We start from the raw sequence: 17,096 nt of genomic DNA, 5'->3' as shown, positions 1-17,096 counted from the left end.
GGAAGGAGGTATGGAAAGCAACCTCAGAATAAATTGACTTATAGGTGATGTGAAAGCTATCATCCGGGAACTCCATGTCGAGCTGGATTGGGACTTTACTATAGCTGTAGAGGAGCTGGACACATGTCCTGGAACTGTCCTGAGAAGGTCAACCGGAATACTGCCAAGGGCCAACAACAAGGTCGTGTGTTCACTACGACGACGGGAAATTTTGCTAGATCTGACGGTTTGAGAATAGGTAAGTGAAAGATCGATAACAATGTGTTAAAAGTATGATTAAGTTAGTATTTGGTTTTGGCTATCATAGATAGAAATCTAGTGAATACCAGTCATGCTAAGTTGTGGTTTAGTACTTGAGGAAATAAGTGATAGAACTAGTACTAGACGAGAGATCAGAGTAATGCAGTGGAAACTGCGGAAGCAGTAACACAAGATAATTACGAATAGGAGTTGTACAAGTTTACTATAATATCTTAAGTTTGAATACTCGAAGGGTTTAGTGGGTTACTGCAAGTAATGATCCCCAAATAATGGGAATTGATTGCGGTTTTGAGCTTTGATGGTTCTGAAACGGATGAAGAAATGATCATTGATGCTTAATTGGATTTAAATGATGAGTGAGTACAAGTTGTCATGTTTGAGAGATGAGTACTATAATGATTGGTTTTGAAAGACAAGTGTGAAAACCATTAAATTGAAATGCTGATGTAGTACTGAGATTGATTTGAGGGAACCCGTGACGGGTGGCAAACTCCAGTTTTTTGGGGAGATGCTGTCAAAATTTTTCCAAGAATTTGAAAAAGTGTTGGTTATGGTTTTGAAAATGATTTTTGATTTAAGTAACTTTAACAAAAGAGATGTGTTTCGAATGCTTTTATAAATTATTAAAGAAAATTGAATTCTTATGATTTTGTTAACTTGTTATTTCAAACTCATTTGACTTCTAAAAACGAAGAGAGTTTTGATTAATTAGTCAAAGACATTAAGACAGAAATTTATATATAAACTCGAGGGTTTAGGAATAAGAAAGTAAGTCTGAAGGTTATGCTTGGAGTTGAGCTGTGATTAGTGGTAATTAGTTTGGCAGAGAGAGAGGATAAGGATAAAGTATGATTAAGGCATGGTGATGATTTTTGGTTGATCATAGTGATGTGGGATGATGACTATAATTAAGGATGATGGTAATATTATTGATGACATGATTTGAGATTTAACAAGATGTGAGTTATTGAGATGACGAAAGTAACGAACGAGGCTGTTGGTCGGCTTTGGACGATTGATTGAGACCCTCAGAGATAGAGGAATCAGAGTGCGGCAGCTGAAGCGCGCAGAGTAAAAAGACCTTGGAACTACCATGCGTTGGATATAAAGGTAGACTACGCTCACGTACTCGTGCTGACGGATAAAATTTTTGAAGGTGAAGACTTCTGTTGGGGGTAGAATGTATAACCCGGTCAAACCGTAATTAATTAAATAATAAATTAAATAGGAGCGAATATGTTCAGAAAAATTTTGCAATCAAAATTTGATAATTGGATTGAGTGAATTTTTCGGAGTCGGAAAACATAGTTTTCTGCGTAAAAATGCTCACTGGAATTTTGACCGGCAGTACCAGCTGAGATCTGTCTAGTACTACAGTTGAGAAAATTGATTAAAAGTAAATGAGTTTAAAAAATTAGGAATTTTAATTAGGGAAGGTAGAAATATTTAAAGTGCAATTTAGAGCGCTAATCTTAAAGTTTTTTGCCCAAAATTTGGGCAACGGAAAAAAATAAGTGAATCGGGCCCAAGTGGGTCGAAGTCCCAACATATATAAACATTAGTTATGAGCATTTTAGCTTATTTACCCTAATGAAAGGGGCTTCGGGCGCTGAAATAGAGAAGGGAGTAAGAAGAGAGAAAATCCTATCTCTATCAAACTTTAAATCACTATAACTTTCTCTTCGGAACTCTGATTGACGAGCCGTTTGCGGCCACGCATCACTATTCTCATCCACTACAAGTCTTTCTAAGTTTTGTGGTGAGTAATATACTGTTCTCTACCCAGTTTTTTATTTTTTCTTTAAATTCAAATTTGGTTTGGATTTTGAGGAAATCTTTTGTTTTGGTTGTTTAGGAGTGCTCTAGTATGAGCCATTGGTGATATTCATCACAAAATTTCACGGGTTAAGGTAAGAAACCATCCAACCCTTGTGATTTATCAATTTCATGAACCATAGGTTAATGTATATATGTGAAAATTGGTTATGTTAGTGTAATTGGTGATTTTGGTGCACAATTGGGAGGTTGGTGTTGCTCGAGGAGCATTGGTGAAGTTTGGAGCTAAGGATTGGTGAAAATTTCCAAGAAAAAGCTCAATTATTTTGGCTACAAGAGGTACAGTTTAAGTTTCATTTAAGTACCGTGTGGTGTATTGAGAATTCCTAGGCTAGATGCCCTTAGGATTAAGTTTGGATTGTGTAAATGGTTGGTGCTAATATGCATAGTTGATATGTAATATGAATTAATGATTGAGTTGAGAATTGTGTGGCTTTGTATGTTTGGTGTGTTGAGAATTTGATGAATTGGATAATGAGTATTGATTTGTGGAATATACATTTAAATTGTGAATTTGGGCCGAAGGCTGTGAATTTGGGGGCGGAGACCAGAAAGAGGTAAGGAAGGTAAGTTGATGTGTGCATTGTGTGATGATATAAGTGATTGGATGGATTTTAGATATTGAATGTGTGAATAATTGGGTTTGTTATGAATAATAAGGTTTGAGGTGTTGAAGTGTGGAATTTGGTAGTTTTGGGTGAAATTGTGTAGCTGAAGCAGGTTTGGTTTTGGTTGAGTGTAATTACGTGAATGCGGTTGGGTTGTGGTCATTTGGATGATTGGAACTGAATTTGGCTTGTGAACATTGGAAAAATTGGTGATTTCTATTTTTGGGTAAAAACTGATTTTTGACCAACTTTGGCAGTCCGTAACTCGGTCTACGGAGTTTGGAATTCTTCAAAATTAGATTTTTATGAAAGTTTGATCAACGATCTTTTCATCGATTCAAAAATGGTTGAAAAAAAAATTTTGTAGGATGAGTTATGTGTGGTGGGAGTTTGAGGTTTAAAAATGAAATTCTGCAGCTTTTTAACTTAGTAAAATTTTTGGCAGATCCTACTCCCACGCGTATGTGTGGCCGACGCGCACGCGTCACTTTCAAATTTTCACACCCTCACGCGTGCGCCTGGCCGACGCGTATGCGTCGATGGGCTAGTTCAATTGCCCAGCCAAATTTCCCGAGAGTTGTGCGAGAACTGCGCTGGTTTTATGCGTGGGACACAAACCGTACCCACACGTATGCGTGGCCAACGCGTAGGCGTCACTTGGCTTCTCCCACCCACGCGTGCGCGTGGGTGACGCATATGTGTCACTATGACTTTTTGGTTTTCCACGCGTGCGCGTGGACTACGCGTACGCGTGACCCCGTTTTCACCCCAAGGATGATTTTGAGTTCTCAAGCCAAATTTCAGACTTTTAAGTCTCCATTCTTATGCTTTATGCCATAAATGCTTATAGTATGTGATGGGTGAAAATCGATTCAATACAAACTCACCGGCAAGTATACCGGGTCGCATCAAGTAGTAATAACTCACAAGAGTGAGGTCGATCCCACAGGGATTGATAGATCAAGCAACCTTAGTGAGGTGATTAGTTTAGTCAAGCTAACAGTTAAGAATTGGGTGAAAATGAAGCGACAGAAAGTAAATTGCAGAGAATGTAAAAGGCAGAATGTAGATTTACTGAAACTTCAAGAGTAAGAAAAGTAAATTGCATCAAATGTAAAGGGAATTGGGTGCTGGAAAATTAAAGAAGACAGTAAATCAGAACTCATAACGATTACAGAAGACTTAAAATGCATGAAAAGTAAATTCAGAACACAGCAAACTCAAATGTAAAATTGCAGAAAGTAAATTTGCAGAAGAGAATTATTAAAAACTGAAATTTTATAAGCCAAATTGAACACTGAAATGTAATAGTGCAGAAACATAAAAGTGTATCAACTATGCTAAGCTCTCTGGAGTCTCTAATCCTCCAAGAGAGATCTGGAGTCTCTAATCCTTCAGTCTGAGCTTTCTATTCTACTCCTACTCCTACTATGCGTCTGTGTGTGTTACTGTGAACTAAAGCCTTTTTATAGGCATTCCTAAATTACAAATGAAATTGAAATTGAAAACAAATTACAACTCAAATAAAATTCCTATTCTAACTGTTTCTTGTGCCTTTGAGTGATGTCAATGGGCTCTGCATGCTTTGGTGTGTCAATGTGCTTGGAATCGGATTTACTTAAGCAGAAATTCACTTTCAGGAGAGTGTAGCGTTCATCAAGTGAGTGGAGCACTTTTATACCCACACGTACATCTCCTCTGCGCGTGCGCGTCCTTTTTGTGTTTTTGGCCTTCCACGTGTACGTGTCTCTCACGCTTGCGCGTGCTTTGGCAATCTGGCACATTGACGCGTGCGCGTCATGTACGCGTGTGCGTCCCTTTTCTGCGTTCACTTAGTGAGCGCAACGTTCTTCAATTGAGCGCTCCCCACGCATACGCGTCAGCTACGCGTACGTGTAGGGTCTTCAAACATGCCATTTCCACGCTGCTGCTCAGCCCACGCTTGCGTATCCTTCTTCAGGTAAGTCCCACCCACGCGTACACGTCATGCACGCGTACGTGTCGATGGCTGAACTTCCATTCCCAATTTAGATTTTGCTCGAAAACGCTCATTCATGCAACGTAGCGCTTTCTTTGCAAATAAGCGCCAACCACTCCGACGCGTACGCGTCATGCACGCGTACGCGTGGGTCTTCAAAAATTTATCCCTGACACGTAAGCTTCTTGTACGCGTGCACGTCGTAGCATTTTCGCGCCAAGAGCGCTCTCCTTGTTCAAATCATGGGCCACGCTTTTAATAGCGTGACCTAAAGCTCCAAAGCGTGCTCAACTCAAAAAGATGTGTCCAGAATTCTTCCTTAGAGCTTATTTTGTGCTTTCTGCTCCTTTTCCTTTATCTTTTCACCTGTCATCAACCAAACAAGTACATCAAAGCCTTGGCATGATCATCGAATCTTGCATCATTCATATTTTCAACTAAATCTTGCAAGAAATATAATAAAAATGCATAAAATTACCAATGTTTGATTGAATCAAGACAAGCATGAAATTCTCACTCAAACACTTACTTATTGCCTAAAATGCATGAAAACCAAGTAAAAACTAATGAAAAAGGCTTGTGAAACTAGCCTAATAGGACTTCTCATCACAACACCAAACTTAAATCTTGCTTGTCCCCAAGCAAGGAGTAAGATAGAACAAAAATGAATGAAGACAGAGAAGAGGATAGTCCTTATTTGGAAAATATTCAATATTGGTTAATGGGGTTTTCATGTATGGTATCTTAGAGATTTTTATTCTGTGGCTGAGACATCAACATCCCTTTGGATCCTTACTTGAATTACACAAAAAATGAGACTATTTATTGCTTGGTCCTTAGTTTTTTTCTTCTTGTTCTCTTTCTTTGCTGGGATTTATTTCTTGCTGAGGCTTAATGCTAAGTGGAAGGCAGCTTTTTAGAGTAAGCTTTCAGCCAGCATTCCCGCCCCAGTTTGTTCAATATGCAAGGTGTTGAAACACCCCTATGGGCTTACTTGCTCAAGCTTCTCCTTAGCACACACACATCACAGGCATTTAACTTGTTTTGTTCATCTCTGTTTGTTCTTTGGAAATTGATGCCCAGCACCTCTTTGGGTTACTAAATGCTTTGTCTCAAAGTAGCTCTTGATGGTGGACTTTCGGCTGGCAATCCCGGGTTAGTTAACCCAAGTTGTCGGGTGATGAAGCACCCCTTAGAACCTAGTTATCCAAGCTTATCTTTGTACAAGAACATCACAGGCATATATCCAAATCTCAAGCCATTGGTGCCCAGCCTTGTTTATTTCTTTTTCTAGTTTCATTTTCTTTCTTTTATTTTGGACCTTTTTCATTTGTCAAGTCATCATGAAATGCAACTCAAGTTCATATCACATAGTCATGCCAATATTCAGCCTTATTCATGAATCAACTAATGAACCAGCACATACCACCACATAATCTTATTCTATCTCATATCATACTAGACTTTTACTCTTTCTCTATTTCACAGTTATTTTTCATTTATTCAAGCATGAGGAACAAAGCATATAACTCAAGTAAGATGAAAGTGAATCAAGCACTTAGACTAGCAAGCCATAACAGCATGAAAACAAACAGACAGTAAATAAATCTAATAGGACACTAATCAACAGGGGACATTTGCACTTTCAATTAGCATATTTTGAGCTAAAATCAGTCAGAGAACAATACAACCTCTTGGAGTCCATTTGTTTCCTCTGTATCATCATCATTGTTGGGTTCTATGTCCTCCCTTTGTCCATGATGATGTATCTTTTTCTCCAAGAGATTGAATGACTTCCTACAAGAGATATTGAAAGTTGCTTGTTCCCCAAGCACTTGAGAAACAGTTAGCATGCATGTATGCTTGTGATTCTCTGAGCCTAAGTTAGTGCGGGAACACCAAACTTAGTTCCTTGCCTACTTCTATATGTAGCAGAATAAATACATGCATGAAATATCAATTTCTTTTAATAAGAAAATAAACTATGAACTAGAAAACAAACTACGAACTAGAAAATAAACTATAAACTAGAAAACAAACTAAAAACTAGAAACATGACAATTGTTAAGTAGTTTCTCTGATTGTTTGGAGCCGATACTAGTCATGCTGAGGGTGCAATGTGTTCTTAATAAAATTTTTGGTGGGACACCAAACTTAGCATCCAACATTCACCCCTTAATTATTTTGGTGTGCAACACCAAACTTAGCTCTTTGTAATACAGAGAAATTTACTTAACTTCTTTATTCAAATAACTAAGAAAGGAAAAACTACTGACCTGTAGCTGATGAATTTCTTCCTCTTCTTCCAGTTTGTTAAGAGAAATGACCTCAATGGTAAAGAGGAGCCAGTCAGTGCCCCCTTTCTTGACCTCTTCCCAACAAGCTTCCTTTGGTAAATGGCTTGATTGAGCTTGCTTGCTGGATTAGGGGTAGGATTGCTTGTAGTTGAACCTTTTTTCTTTCTTGATATGTGATGATTGGATTTTTGACGGTTTAGAATTTCACTAATTAAATCTCGTTGTAAAGTATAGTCTCTAAACCAACAATAATCCTTTCATACAAAAATTTGTTTGTCACAAGTACAAACCCCTAAAATCTATAAACCGAAGTATTTAAACCTCGGGTCGTCTCTCAAAGGACTTGCAGGGTAGTGTTCTTGTTATTGGTTATGGACTTGTTTATTTTGGGGTTTTAGATGAGAAATATGAATAGTAAATGGTAATGAAATTTTATTAACAAAATGGTCTTGGCAAGGTTTGGTTGTCAAGGTTTTTCATCATCATCACTAGCCACAAGTATGGTAGTTGCAAGGATTAATCCCACTTAGTCATCCTTTAATCAAATAGTAAAGGAAAGTCAAGTGAGTTATATCAATCCTAGTCCATAAATCCTAGCTTTAATGAAGGCTAGAGTCAATGGCTATCAACTATCAATCGCTTGGACACTAGTAATTCAAGAAATCCTAAGTTACCTTTTCAAGCCAATAACATAGAATTCTATTCTAACATTCTCCCAAGCATTTAATCAAACACTTGGAAGGCACAAAAGGAAAGTATAGTAAATCACAACAAGAATGAATTCTAACTACAATTGAATGCAAAGAATTAACAACAACAATCAAGGAAATCACAATTATTATGAATTACCTCAAATTGCATTATTGAAAGAAAACAAAGGAACAACAATCTATCCAAAACAAAGTGAAGAATTACAATTATTAAAGAACATAACAAGAAAGAGGAAGAGGAGGAGAGTACGAATTGATAAAGGAGAAGTGAATTAAAGCATGAATTAAACCTAGATCTAAGAGGAGAGATTAACCTAAACCTAATCCTAATTCTAGAGAGAAGTGAGAGCTTCTCTCTCTAGAACTAACTCTAAATTAAACTAAGCTAAACTAATGGTAACTAACAACTTGATTCCCCTTCAATCCTTGGATCTTATATGGAGTTGGTGCCAAAGTTGGTTACAGAAACCATCCAAAATTGCCAAGCACGTGTTGCTTTAATGAGATCACGTGTGGACTGTGACGCATGCGTGCACGGTACGCGTGCGCGTCCTCGGCTAATTCCGCAATGTGCGCGCGAGCGCCTTGTGCGCGTGCGCGTACTTGGCTGATTTCACTTCTTTGGCTTTTTATGCTTCTCTCCACTTGTATGCTTTCTTCCTTGCTCCTTTGATCCATGCCTAGCCTATTTCAATCCTGAAATTACTAGCAAACACATCAAGGCATCTTATGGAATCAAGGAGGAATTAGAATTCATCAAAATAAGGCTTAAAAAGCATGTTTTTACACTTAAGCACAAATACAGGAGAGATAACAAAACCATGCTAATTTATAGGTTAAATGCGAGAAAAGGTCATCAAAATACTCTAAATTCAATACAAGATAAACCCTAAAAATAGAGTTTATCAATATGTTCAATGGCAGCTTGGTCACAATCTTCTTCTCGGTGTTGTTGTTGGTTGCCTTCACTTCTTGGATATCAAGACTTGGTGGTTGTGTTATTGTTGGAGTGTTCTCTTCATCAAGAGCTTCTTGTATTGGTGGTTCAATGAGCCCTTCATTTATGTAGCTCTCTGCTTCAATTGAGTGTGAACTCCCTTGATTGGCTTCCTCCCTTTCTTCTGCATGATTTTTCATTAAATCCCTTGGGAGTGAGTCTTCATGGTCCTTTATCACCTCAATTAGCCTTTGTGAATATTGATTCACAAGTTCAGATACTTCCACAACCTCCTTCTCCATTCAAGTTTCACTTGGTGCAGGGGCCTCTTCATCATGTTCTTCTACTTCCTCCTTCACATCCACCAATTGATCTTCATCTTCCTTGCTTAGCAAATCTTCGTTTCTCCTTGTCTGCTCTAAATGTCCATCCATCTTCTTGTCGAGGGCTTCTTGTTCTTTCCAAGATTCTATGGATGTTTTCAGGTCTTGTTCAAATGCTAGCTCAAGAGACGAAGGCTAAGAGTGATTTTATGGACATGGATGTGTTATGGTGAAGTTGTTTTGAGGGATATAGAAGGAGTTTGTGTTGATGTATATTCAAGTGATGGAAAATTCTGACATGAGAAATTAGGAGGTGGGGTTTTAGTTAGTTCAAGAGCCTCTTCATTTCGCTCTTCCACCTCCTCTCTTGTACTTAACATTTGGTTTAGTAGAACTTCCATATTTTTGAAGGAGTTCTCTTGTTTGTTCCAGGATATCTGTGCCTCCCCCTCATATCTTTCAAGCATGGTCTCAAGCTTTGAGAGGCTTTGGTTCATGGAAGTTTGTTTGGATTGTGAATTTTGGAAGAGATTTTGTGTCGAGGGATAGTTAAGTGATGAAGAATTTTCAGATGAAAAACTGGGAAGTGAGTTTTGACAACTTTCCATAAATGAATTAAAGGTTTGCTCAAGTGATGATGGCTTTTGATAAGTGGAGTATGAATTGTCAAATGCTCTCTGATTTTGGTCCTCCCAACCACAACTTGAATCATTGTTGAATTCATCACAGTATGGATCATTTTGTGGCATTAGGGAGCAATCTTGCATGAATTTATTGAAAGCACACTCCAATGATGATGTGCCTCTTGATGAACAAAGTATGGATCATCAAGATCTCTTTGATTTTGACCCTCCTAGTCATAATCTGAGTAGTTGTTATAGCAGTATGAATCATCTTGTGGCTCTAGGAGGTGTTCATACTCTTTCATTCCTTGTTGATACTCCCATCCACCATTAGCATAATGACATAAATCATTTTGTGGTGTTGGGCAGTATTCCATGGAATTGTCTTGATTAGCATGTCCCCACTGGTTGGATTGCTCATAATCTGCTGACTTTTGGTGATATTCCCATCCACCATTAGAATAATGACTTGAATCAATTTGTGGTGGTGGGCAATATCCCATATGATTCTCTTGCTCATCTTGTGGCTCTGAAGAATATCTCTATTAATTGGAGTGCTCAGAATCTGTGATTTCTTAATGATATTCCTAGCCACCATTAGAATAGTCAATTGGTGATGGTGGGTAATATCCCATGAAATTTGTTTGATCAAAAGATGAGTTGAACTCCATTTGAATTTTGTGAAACACATCACCAATGAAAATTGAAATTCATGTCACAAGTGAAAATTTTTTTGTGAGGCAATAACTCAAACACCTTGATATCAGCCTTAAACAAAAAAAATTAAAAGAACAAAAACAAAGAAAATGCTAAATCTAGACTTCTCACCGACTTAATCATTGCCGATCTATATCAATCTCCGGCAACGGAGCCAAAAACATGATGGGTGACAATCGATTCCACACTAACTCACCGGCAAGTATATCGGGTCGCATCAAGTAGTAATAACTCACAAGAGTGAGGTCGATCCCACATGGATTGATGGATCAGCAACTTTAGTGAGGTGATTAGTTTAGTCAAGCTAACAGTTGGGAATCGGGTGAAAATGAAGCGACAGAAAGTAAATTACAGAGAATGTAAAATGCAGAATGTAGATTTGCAGAAACTTAAAGAGTAAGAAAAGTAAATTGCATCAAACGTAAAGGAAATTGGGTGCTGGGAAATTAAAGAAGACAGTAAATCAGAACTCATAACAATTGCAGAAGACTTAAATTACATGAAAAGTAAATTCAGATCACAACAAACTCAAATGTAAAATTGCAGAAAGTAAATTTGCAGAAGAGAATTATCAGAAACTGAAATTTTATAAGCTAAATTGAACACTGAAATGTATAGTGCAGAAACATAAAAGTGTATCAACTATGCTAAGCTCTATGGAGTTTCTAATCCTCCAAGAGAGATCTGGAGTCTCTAATCCTCCAGCCTGAGCTTTCTATTCTACTCTTACTCCTACTGTGCGTCTGTGTGTGTTACTATGAACTAAAGCCTTTTTATAGGCATTCCTAAATTACAAATGAAATTAAAATTGAAAACAAATTACAACTCAAATGAAATTCCTATTTTAATTGTTTCTTGTGCCTTTGAGTGATGTCAATGGGCTCTGCTTGCTTTGGTGTGTCCAATTGGATTTACTTAAGCAGAAATTCACTTCCAGGAGAGCGTAGCGTTCATCAAGTGAGCGGAATGCTTTTATACCCACGCGTATGCGTCCTCTGTGCGTGCGCGTTCATTTTGCGTTTTTGGCCTTCCACGCGTACGCGTCTCTCACGCTTGCGCGTGCCTTGGCAATCTGGCACATTAACGCGTGCGCGTCCCTTTTCAGCGTTCACTTAGTGAGCGCAGCATTCTTCAATTGAGTCACCTACACGTACGCGTGGGTCTTCAAACATGCCATTTTCCACGCTACCGCTCAGCCCACGCTTGCGCGTCTGATGAGCGGATAATTTATACGCTTTTTGGCATTGTTTTTATATAGTTTTTAGTAAGTTTAAGCTACTTTTAGGGATGTTTTCATTAGTTTTTATGTTAAATTCACATTTCTAGACTTTACTATGAGTTTGTGTGTTTTTCTGTGATTTCAGGTAATTTCTGGCTGAAATTGAAGGATTTGAGCAAAACTCTGAAGAAGGCTGACAAAAGGACTGCTGATGCTGTTGGAATCTGACCTCCCTGCACTCAAATGGATTTTCTGGAGCTACAAAACTCCAATTGGCGCGCTCTCAACGGCGTTGGAAAGTAGACATCCAGGGCTTTCCAGCAATATATAATAGTCCATGCTTTATTCGAAGAATGACGACGTAACTTGGCGTTGAACGCCAAGTTCATGCTGCTGTCTGGAGTTAAACGCCAGAAAAACGTCATGATCCGGAGTTGAACGCCCAAAACACGTCATAACTCGGAGTTCAACTCCAGGAAATGCCTCAGCTCGTGGATTAATCAAGCTCAGCCCAAGCATACACCAAGTGGGCCCCGGAAGTGGATTTATGCATCAATTACTTACTCATGTAAACCCTAGGAGCTAGTCTAAGTATATATAGAACATTTATCTATTGTATTAGATGTCTTTTGACCACGTTTCATCTTTGGTCTCAGTTTTGTTTTATTCTTCATCTTAGGAGATCATTGATCACGTTTTAGAGAGGGCTGGCCATTCGGCCATGCCTGAACTCTTTGCTTATGTATTTTCAACGGTGGAGTTTCTGCACACCATAGATTAAGGGTGTGGAGCTCTGCTGTACCTCAAGTATTAATGAAATTCTATCTTCTCTTATTCGGTTTCTATCTTATTCTTATTCCAAGATATTCATTCGTACCCAAGAACATGATGAATGTTATGAGTCAGATTACCCTCATTATCATTCTCACTTATGAACGCGCGTGATTGACAACCACTTCCGTTCTACATGCAACAGAGCTTGGATGCGTATCTCTTAGATTCCCCAACAGAATCTTCGTGGTATAAGCTAGATAGATGGCGGCATTTATGAGGATCCGGAAAGTCTCACCTTGTCTGTGGTATTCCGAGTAGGATTCCGGTAATGAATGACTGTGACGTGCTTCAAACTTTAACCTGCTGGGCGTCAGTGACAGACGCAAAAGAGGGATTCTATTCCAGTAGGAGCGGGAACCAACCGGTGATTAGCCGTACTGTGACAGAGTGCGTGAGCATTAGTTTTCACTGCGAGGATGGGATGTAGCCATCAGCCATGGGTGATGCCTCCAGACTGGTTAGCTGTGCGAGTGACAGCCGCACAGGATATTTCCCCGAGAGGAAGAAAGTAGCCACAGTTGATGGTGAACCCCTATACAAAGCTTGCCATGGGAAGGAGTAAGAAGGATTGAATAGAAGCAGTAGGAGAGCAGGCGTCCAAGAGCTCTACAGCATCTCCATTCGCTTATCTGAAATTCCTACCAATGAATTTGCATAAGTCTTCTATCCCTTTTATTTCTATCCTTTATTTCTATTTTCGAAAACCCATAAACAATTTTAATTTGCCTGACTGAGATTTGCAAGGTGACCATAGCTTGCTTCATACCAACAATCTCTGTGGATTCGACCCTTACTCACGTAAGGTTTATTACTTGGACGACCCAGTACACTTGCTGGTTAGTTGAACGGAGTTGTGAAAATAAACAATGTCATCAGAGTATACAAAAAGAATAGTGATCACAATTTCGTCCACCAAGTTTTTGGCGCCGTTGCCGGGGATTGTTCGAGTATGGACAACTGACGGTTCATCTTGTTGCTCAGATTAGGTAATTTTCTTTTCAAAAATCTTTTTCAAAATTTTTCTTTTATTTTTCGTTTTCCTAAACTTTATTTTCGAAAAAATTAATAAAAATACAAAAAAATTAGAAAATCATAAAAATCAAAAATATTTTGTGTTTCTTGTTTGAGTATCGTGTTGATTTTTAAGTTTGGTGTCAATTGCATGATTTTAAAATTTTTCTTGCATTTTTTTCGAAAATCCCATGCATTCATAGTGTTCTTCATGATCTTCAAGTTGTTCTTGATAAGTCCTCTTGTTTGATCTTGATGTTTTCTTATTTTGTGTCTTTCCTTGTTTTTCTTGTGCATTTTTGCATTCATATTTTTCATGCATTAAAGATTTCTAAGTTTGGTGTCTTGCATGTTTTCTTTGCATCAAAAATTTTTTTCAAAATAATGTTCTTGATGTTCATCATGATCTTCAAAGTGTTCTTGGTGTTCATCTTGACATTCATAGCATTCTTGCATGCATTCATTGTTTTGATCTAAAAATTTCATGCATTGAGTATTTTTGTTGTTTTTCTCTTTCATTATTCAAAATTCAAAAATCAAAAAAAAAATCTTTCCCTTGTTTTCCTCCAAAATTTCGAATTTTTGGGTTGACTTGGTCAAAAATTTTTAAAATTAGTTGTTTCTTACAAGTCAAGTCAAAATTTCAATTTTCAAAATCTTATCTTTTTCAAAAATCATATCTTTTTCATTTTTTTATATTTTGAAAATTTCAAAAATCTTTTTCAAGATATTTTCAAAATCTTTTTCTTATCTTTTTATCTAATTTTCGAAAATTAGCTAATAATTAATGTGATTGGTTCAAAAATTTGAAGTTTGTTACTTTCTTGTTAAGAAAGGTTCAATCTTTAAGTTCTAGAATCTTATCTTGTAGTTTCTTGTTAGTTAAGTCTTTTTTAAAAAATTAAATCTTTTTCAAAATATCTTTTTATTAAAATTTTTATCTTATCTTTTTATCTTTTATCTTATTTTATCTTTTTTTCAAAATTTGATTTCAAAATATGTTATCTAACTTCTTATCTTCTTATCTTTTTCAAAATTTTGATTTCAAATCTTTTTCAATCAACTAACTAACTTTTTGTTTGTTTCTTATCTTTTTCAAAACTACCTAACTACCTTTCCCTCTCTAATTTTCGAAAATTCTCCCTCTCTTTTTCAAAAATTCTTTTTGTTTTAAAATTTTAAATTTTAATTATATTTTGTCTTTAATTTTCGAAAATCACTAACCTATTTTCAAAAATTATTTTCGAAAATCCTCTCCCTCTCCTCTCTTCTTCTATTTAATTAATTAATTACTAACACTTCTCTTCACCTCTCTTCATCTAAGAATCCGAACTTCTTATATCCCTTGTATTTGGATTCTTCTATCCCTTTCTTCCTCTACTAACATAAAGGAATCTCTATACTGTGACATAGAGGATTCCTCTTTCTTTTCTTGTTTTCTTCTCTTTCATATGAGCAGGAACAGGGAAAAGGGCACTCTTGTTGAAGTTGATCCAGAACCTGAAAGGACTCTGAAGAGAAAATTAAGAGAAGCTAAATTACAACAATCCAGAAACAACCTTTCAGAAATTTTCGAACAAGAGAAGGACATGGCAGCCGCAAATAATAATGATAATAATGCAAGGAGAATGCTTGGTGACTTCACAAAGCCAACATCCAAGTTTGATGGAAGAAGCATCTCCATTCCTGCCATTGGAGCCAATAACTTTGAGCTTAAGCCTCAACTAGTTGCATTAATGCAACAAAACTGCAAGTTTTATGGACTTCCATCTGAAGATCCTTATCAGTTCTTAACTGAATTCTTGCAGATCTGTGAGACTGTAAAAACGAATGGAGTTGATCCTGAAGTTTACAGACTCATGCTTTTCCCTTTTGCTGTAAGAGACAGAGCTAGAATATGGTTGGATTCACAACCTAAGGATAGCCTGGACTCCTGGGATAAGCTTGTCACTGCTTTCTTAGATAAGTTCTTCCCTCCTCAAAAGCTGAGCAAGCTGAGAGTGGATGTTCAAACCTTCAAACAAAAAGATGGTGAATCCCTCTATGAAGCTTGGGAAAGATACAAGCAGCTGACCAAGAGATGTCCATCTGACATGTTTTCAGAATGGACCCTATTAGATATATTCTATTATGGTCTCTCTGAATTTTCGAAAATGTCACTGGACCATTCTGCAGGTGGATCTATTAACCTAAAGAAAACGCCTGAAGAGGCTCAAGAACTCATTGACATGGTTGCAAACAACCAGTTTATGTACACCTCTGAGACGAATTCCGTGAATAATGGGGTACCTCAGAAGAAAGGAGTTCTTGAAATTGATGCTCTGAATGCCATATTGGCTCAGAACAAAATGTTGACTCAACAGGTCAACATAATCTCTCAAAATCTGAATGGTTTGCAACATGCATCCAACAGTACTAGAGAGGTAGCTTCTGAAGAAGCTTATGATCCTGAAAACCCTGCCATGGCAGAGGTTAATTATCTGGGTGAACCTTATGGAAACACTTATAACCCATCATGGAGAAATCACCCAAATTTCTCCTGGAAGGATCAACAAAAGCCTCAACAAGGCTTTAACAATGGTGGACGCAATAGGCTGAATAATAGTAAGCCATATCCATCATCTTCTCAGCAACAGACAGAGAACTCTGATCAAAATAATTCTAATTTAGCCAATATAGTCTCTGATCTGTCAAAGGCCACTTTCAGTTTCATGAATGAAACAAGATCCTCCATTAGAAATTTGGAGGCACAAGTAGGCCAGCTGAGTAAGAAAGTTATTGAAACTCCTCCCAGCATTCTCCCAAGTAATACAGAAGAGAATCCAAAAGGAGAGTGCAAAGCCATTGACTTAGTCAACATGGCCAAATGCATCAAGGAGGAGGAGGACGAAAATCCTAGTGAGAAAGACCTCCTGGGATGTTCCTCAAGCAAGAAGGAGTTTCCTATTAAGGATCCTGAGGAATCTGAGGCTCACCTAGAGACCATAGAGATTCCATTAAATCTCCTTCTGCCATTCATGAGCTCTGAAGAATATTCATCCTCTGAGGAAGATGAAGATGTGACTGGAGAGCAAGTTGCTCAATACTTAGGAGCTATCATGAAGCTGAATGCCAAGCTGTTTGGTAATGAGACTTGGGACAGTGAACCTCCCTTGCTCATTAGTGAATTAGAAACTTGGATTCAGGAAACTCTACCTCAAAAGAAACAAGATCCTGGCAAATTCTTAATACCTTGCACCATTGGCACCATGAGCTTTGAAAAAGCTCTATGTGATCTTGGGTCAGGGATAAATCTTATGCCACTCTCTGTAATGGAGAAGCTGGGGATCATTGAGGTACAACCTGCCCTGTTTTCATTACAATTGGCAGACAAGTCCATGAGAGAAGCTCATGGGATAGTAGAGGACGTGCTAGTAAAGGTTGAAGGCCTTTACATCCCTACTGATTTCATAATCCTAGATACTAGGAAGGAAGATGATGAATGCATCATCCTAGGAAGACCTTTCCTAGCTACAGCAGAAGCTGTGATAGATGTTCACAGAGGAGAGTTAGTCCTTCAATTGAATGGGGACTACCTTGTGTTTAAGGCACATGGCCTTCCCTCTGTGACAGAAGAGAGTAAGCATGAAGAGCTTCTCTCAGTTCAGAGTCAAGAAGAACCCACACAGTCAAACTCTAAGTTTGGTGTTGGGACTATACAAAATTGACCTGATCACCTTTTAGCTCCATGAGAGCCACTGTC

The 17,096-nt window shown here is 37.8% G+C and overlaps 1 protein-coding gene across 1 annotated transcript in view; it reads left to right on the top strand.

Annotated features, from left to right (window-relative positions):
- The first annotated feature begins 123 nt into the window (after positions 1-123).
- LOC112803625 (probable calcium-binding protein CML13) overlaps positions 124-17,096 on the top strand; it is a 35,282-nt gene continuing 18,309 nt past the window's right edge. The window contains exons 1-2 of the mRNA XM_025847109.2: positions 124-238; positions 2,623-2,663. Coding sequence (XP_025702894.2) covers positions 124-238; positions 2,623-2,663 — 156 coding nt within the window. The remainder of the gene's footprint in view (positions 239-2,622; positions 2,664-17,096) is intronic.

This window comes from Arachis hypogaea, chromosome 5 (assembly GCF_003086295.3).
Source record: "Arachis hypogaea cultivar Tifrunner chromosome 5, arahy.Tifrunner.gnm2.J5K5, whole genome shotgun sequence".
Classification (NCBI taxonomy): domain Eukaryota; kingdom Viridiplantae; phylum Streptophyta; class Magnoliopsida; order Fabales; family Fabaceae; genus Arachis; species Arachis hypogaea.
Note: the sequence above shows the minus strand (reverse complement) of the source record. Positions and strands in the feature narration are given on the sequence as shown.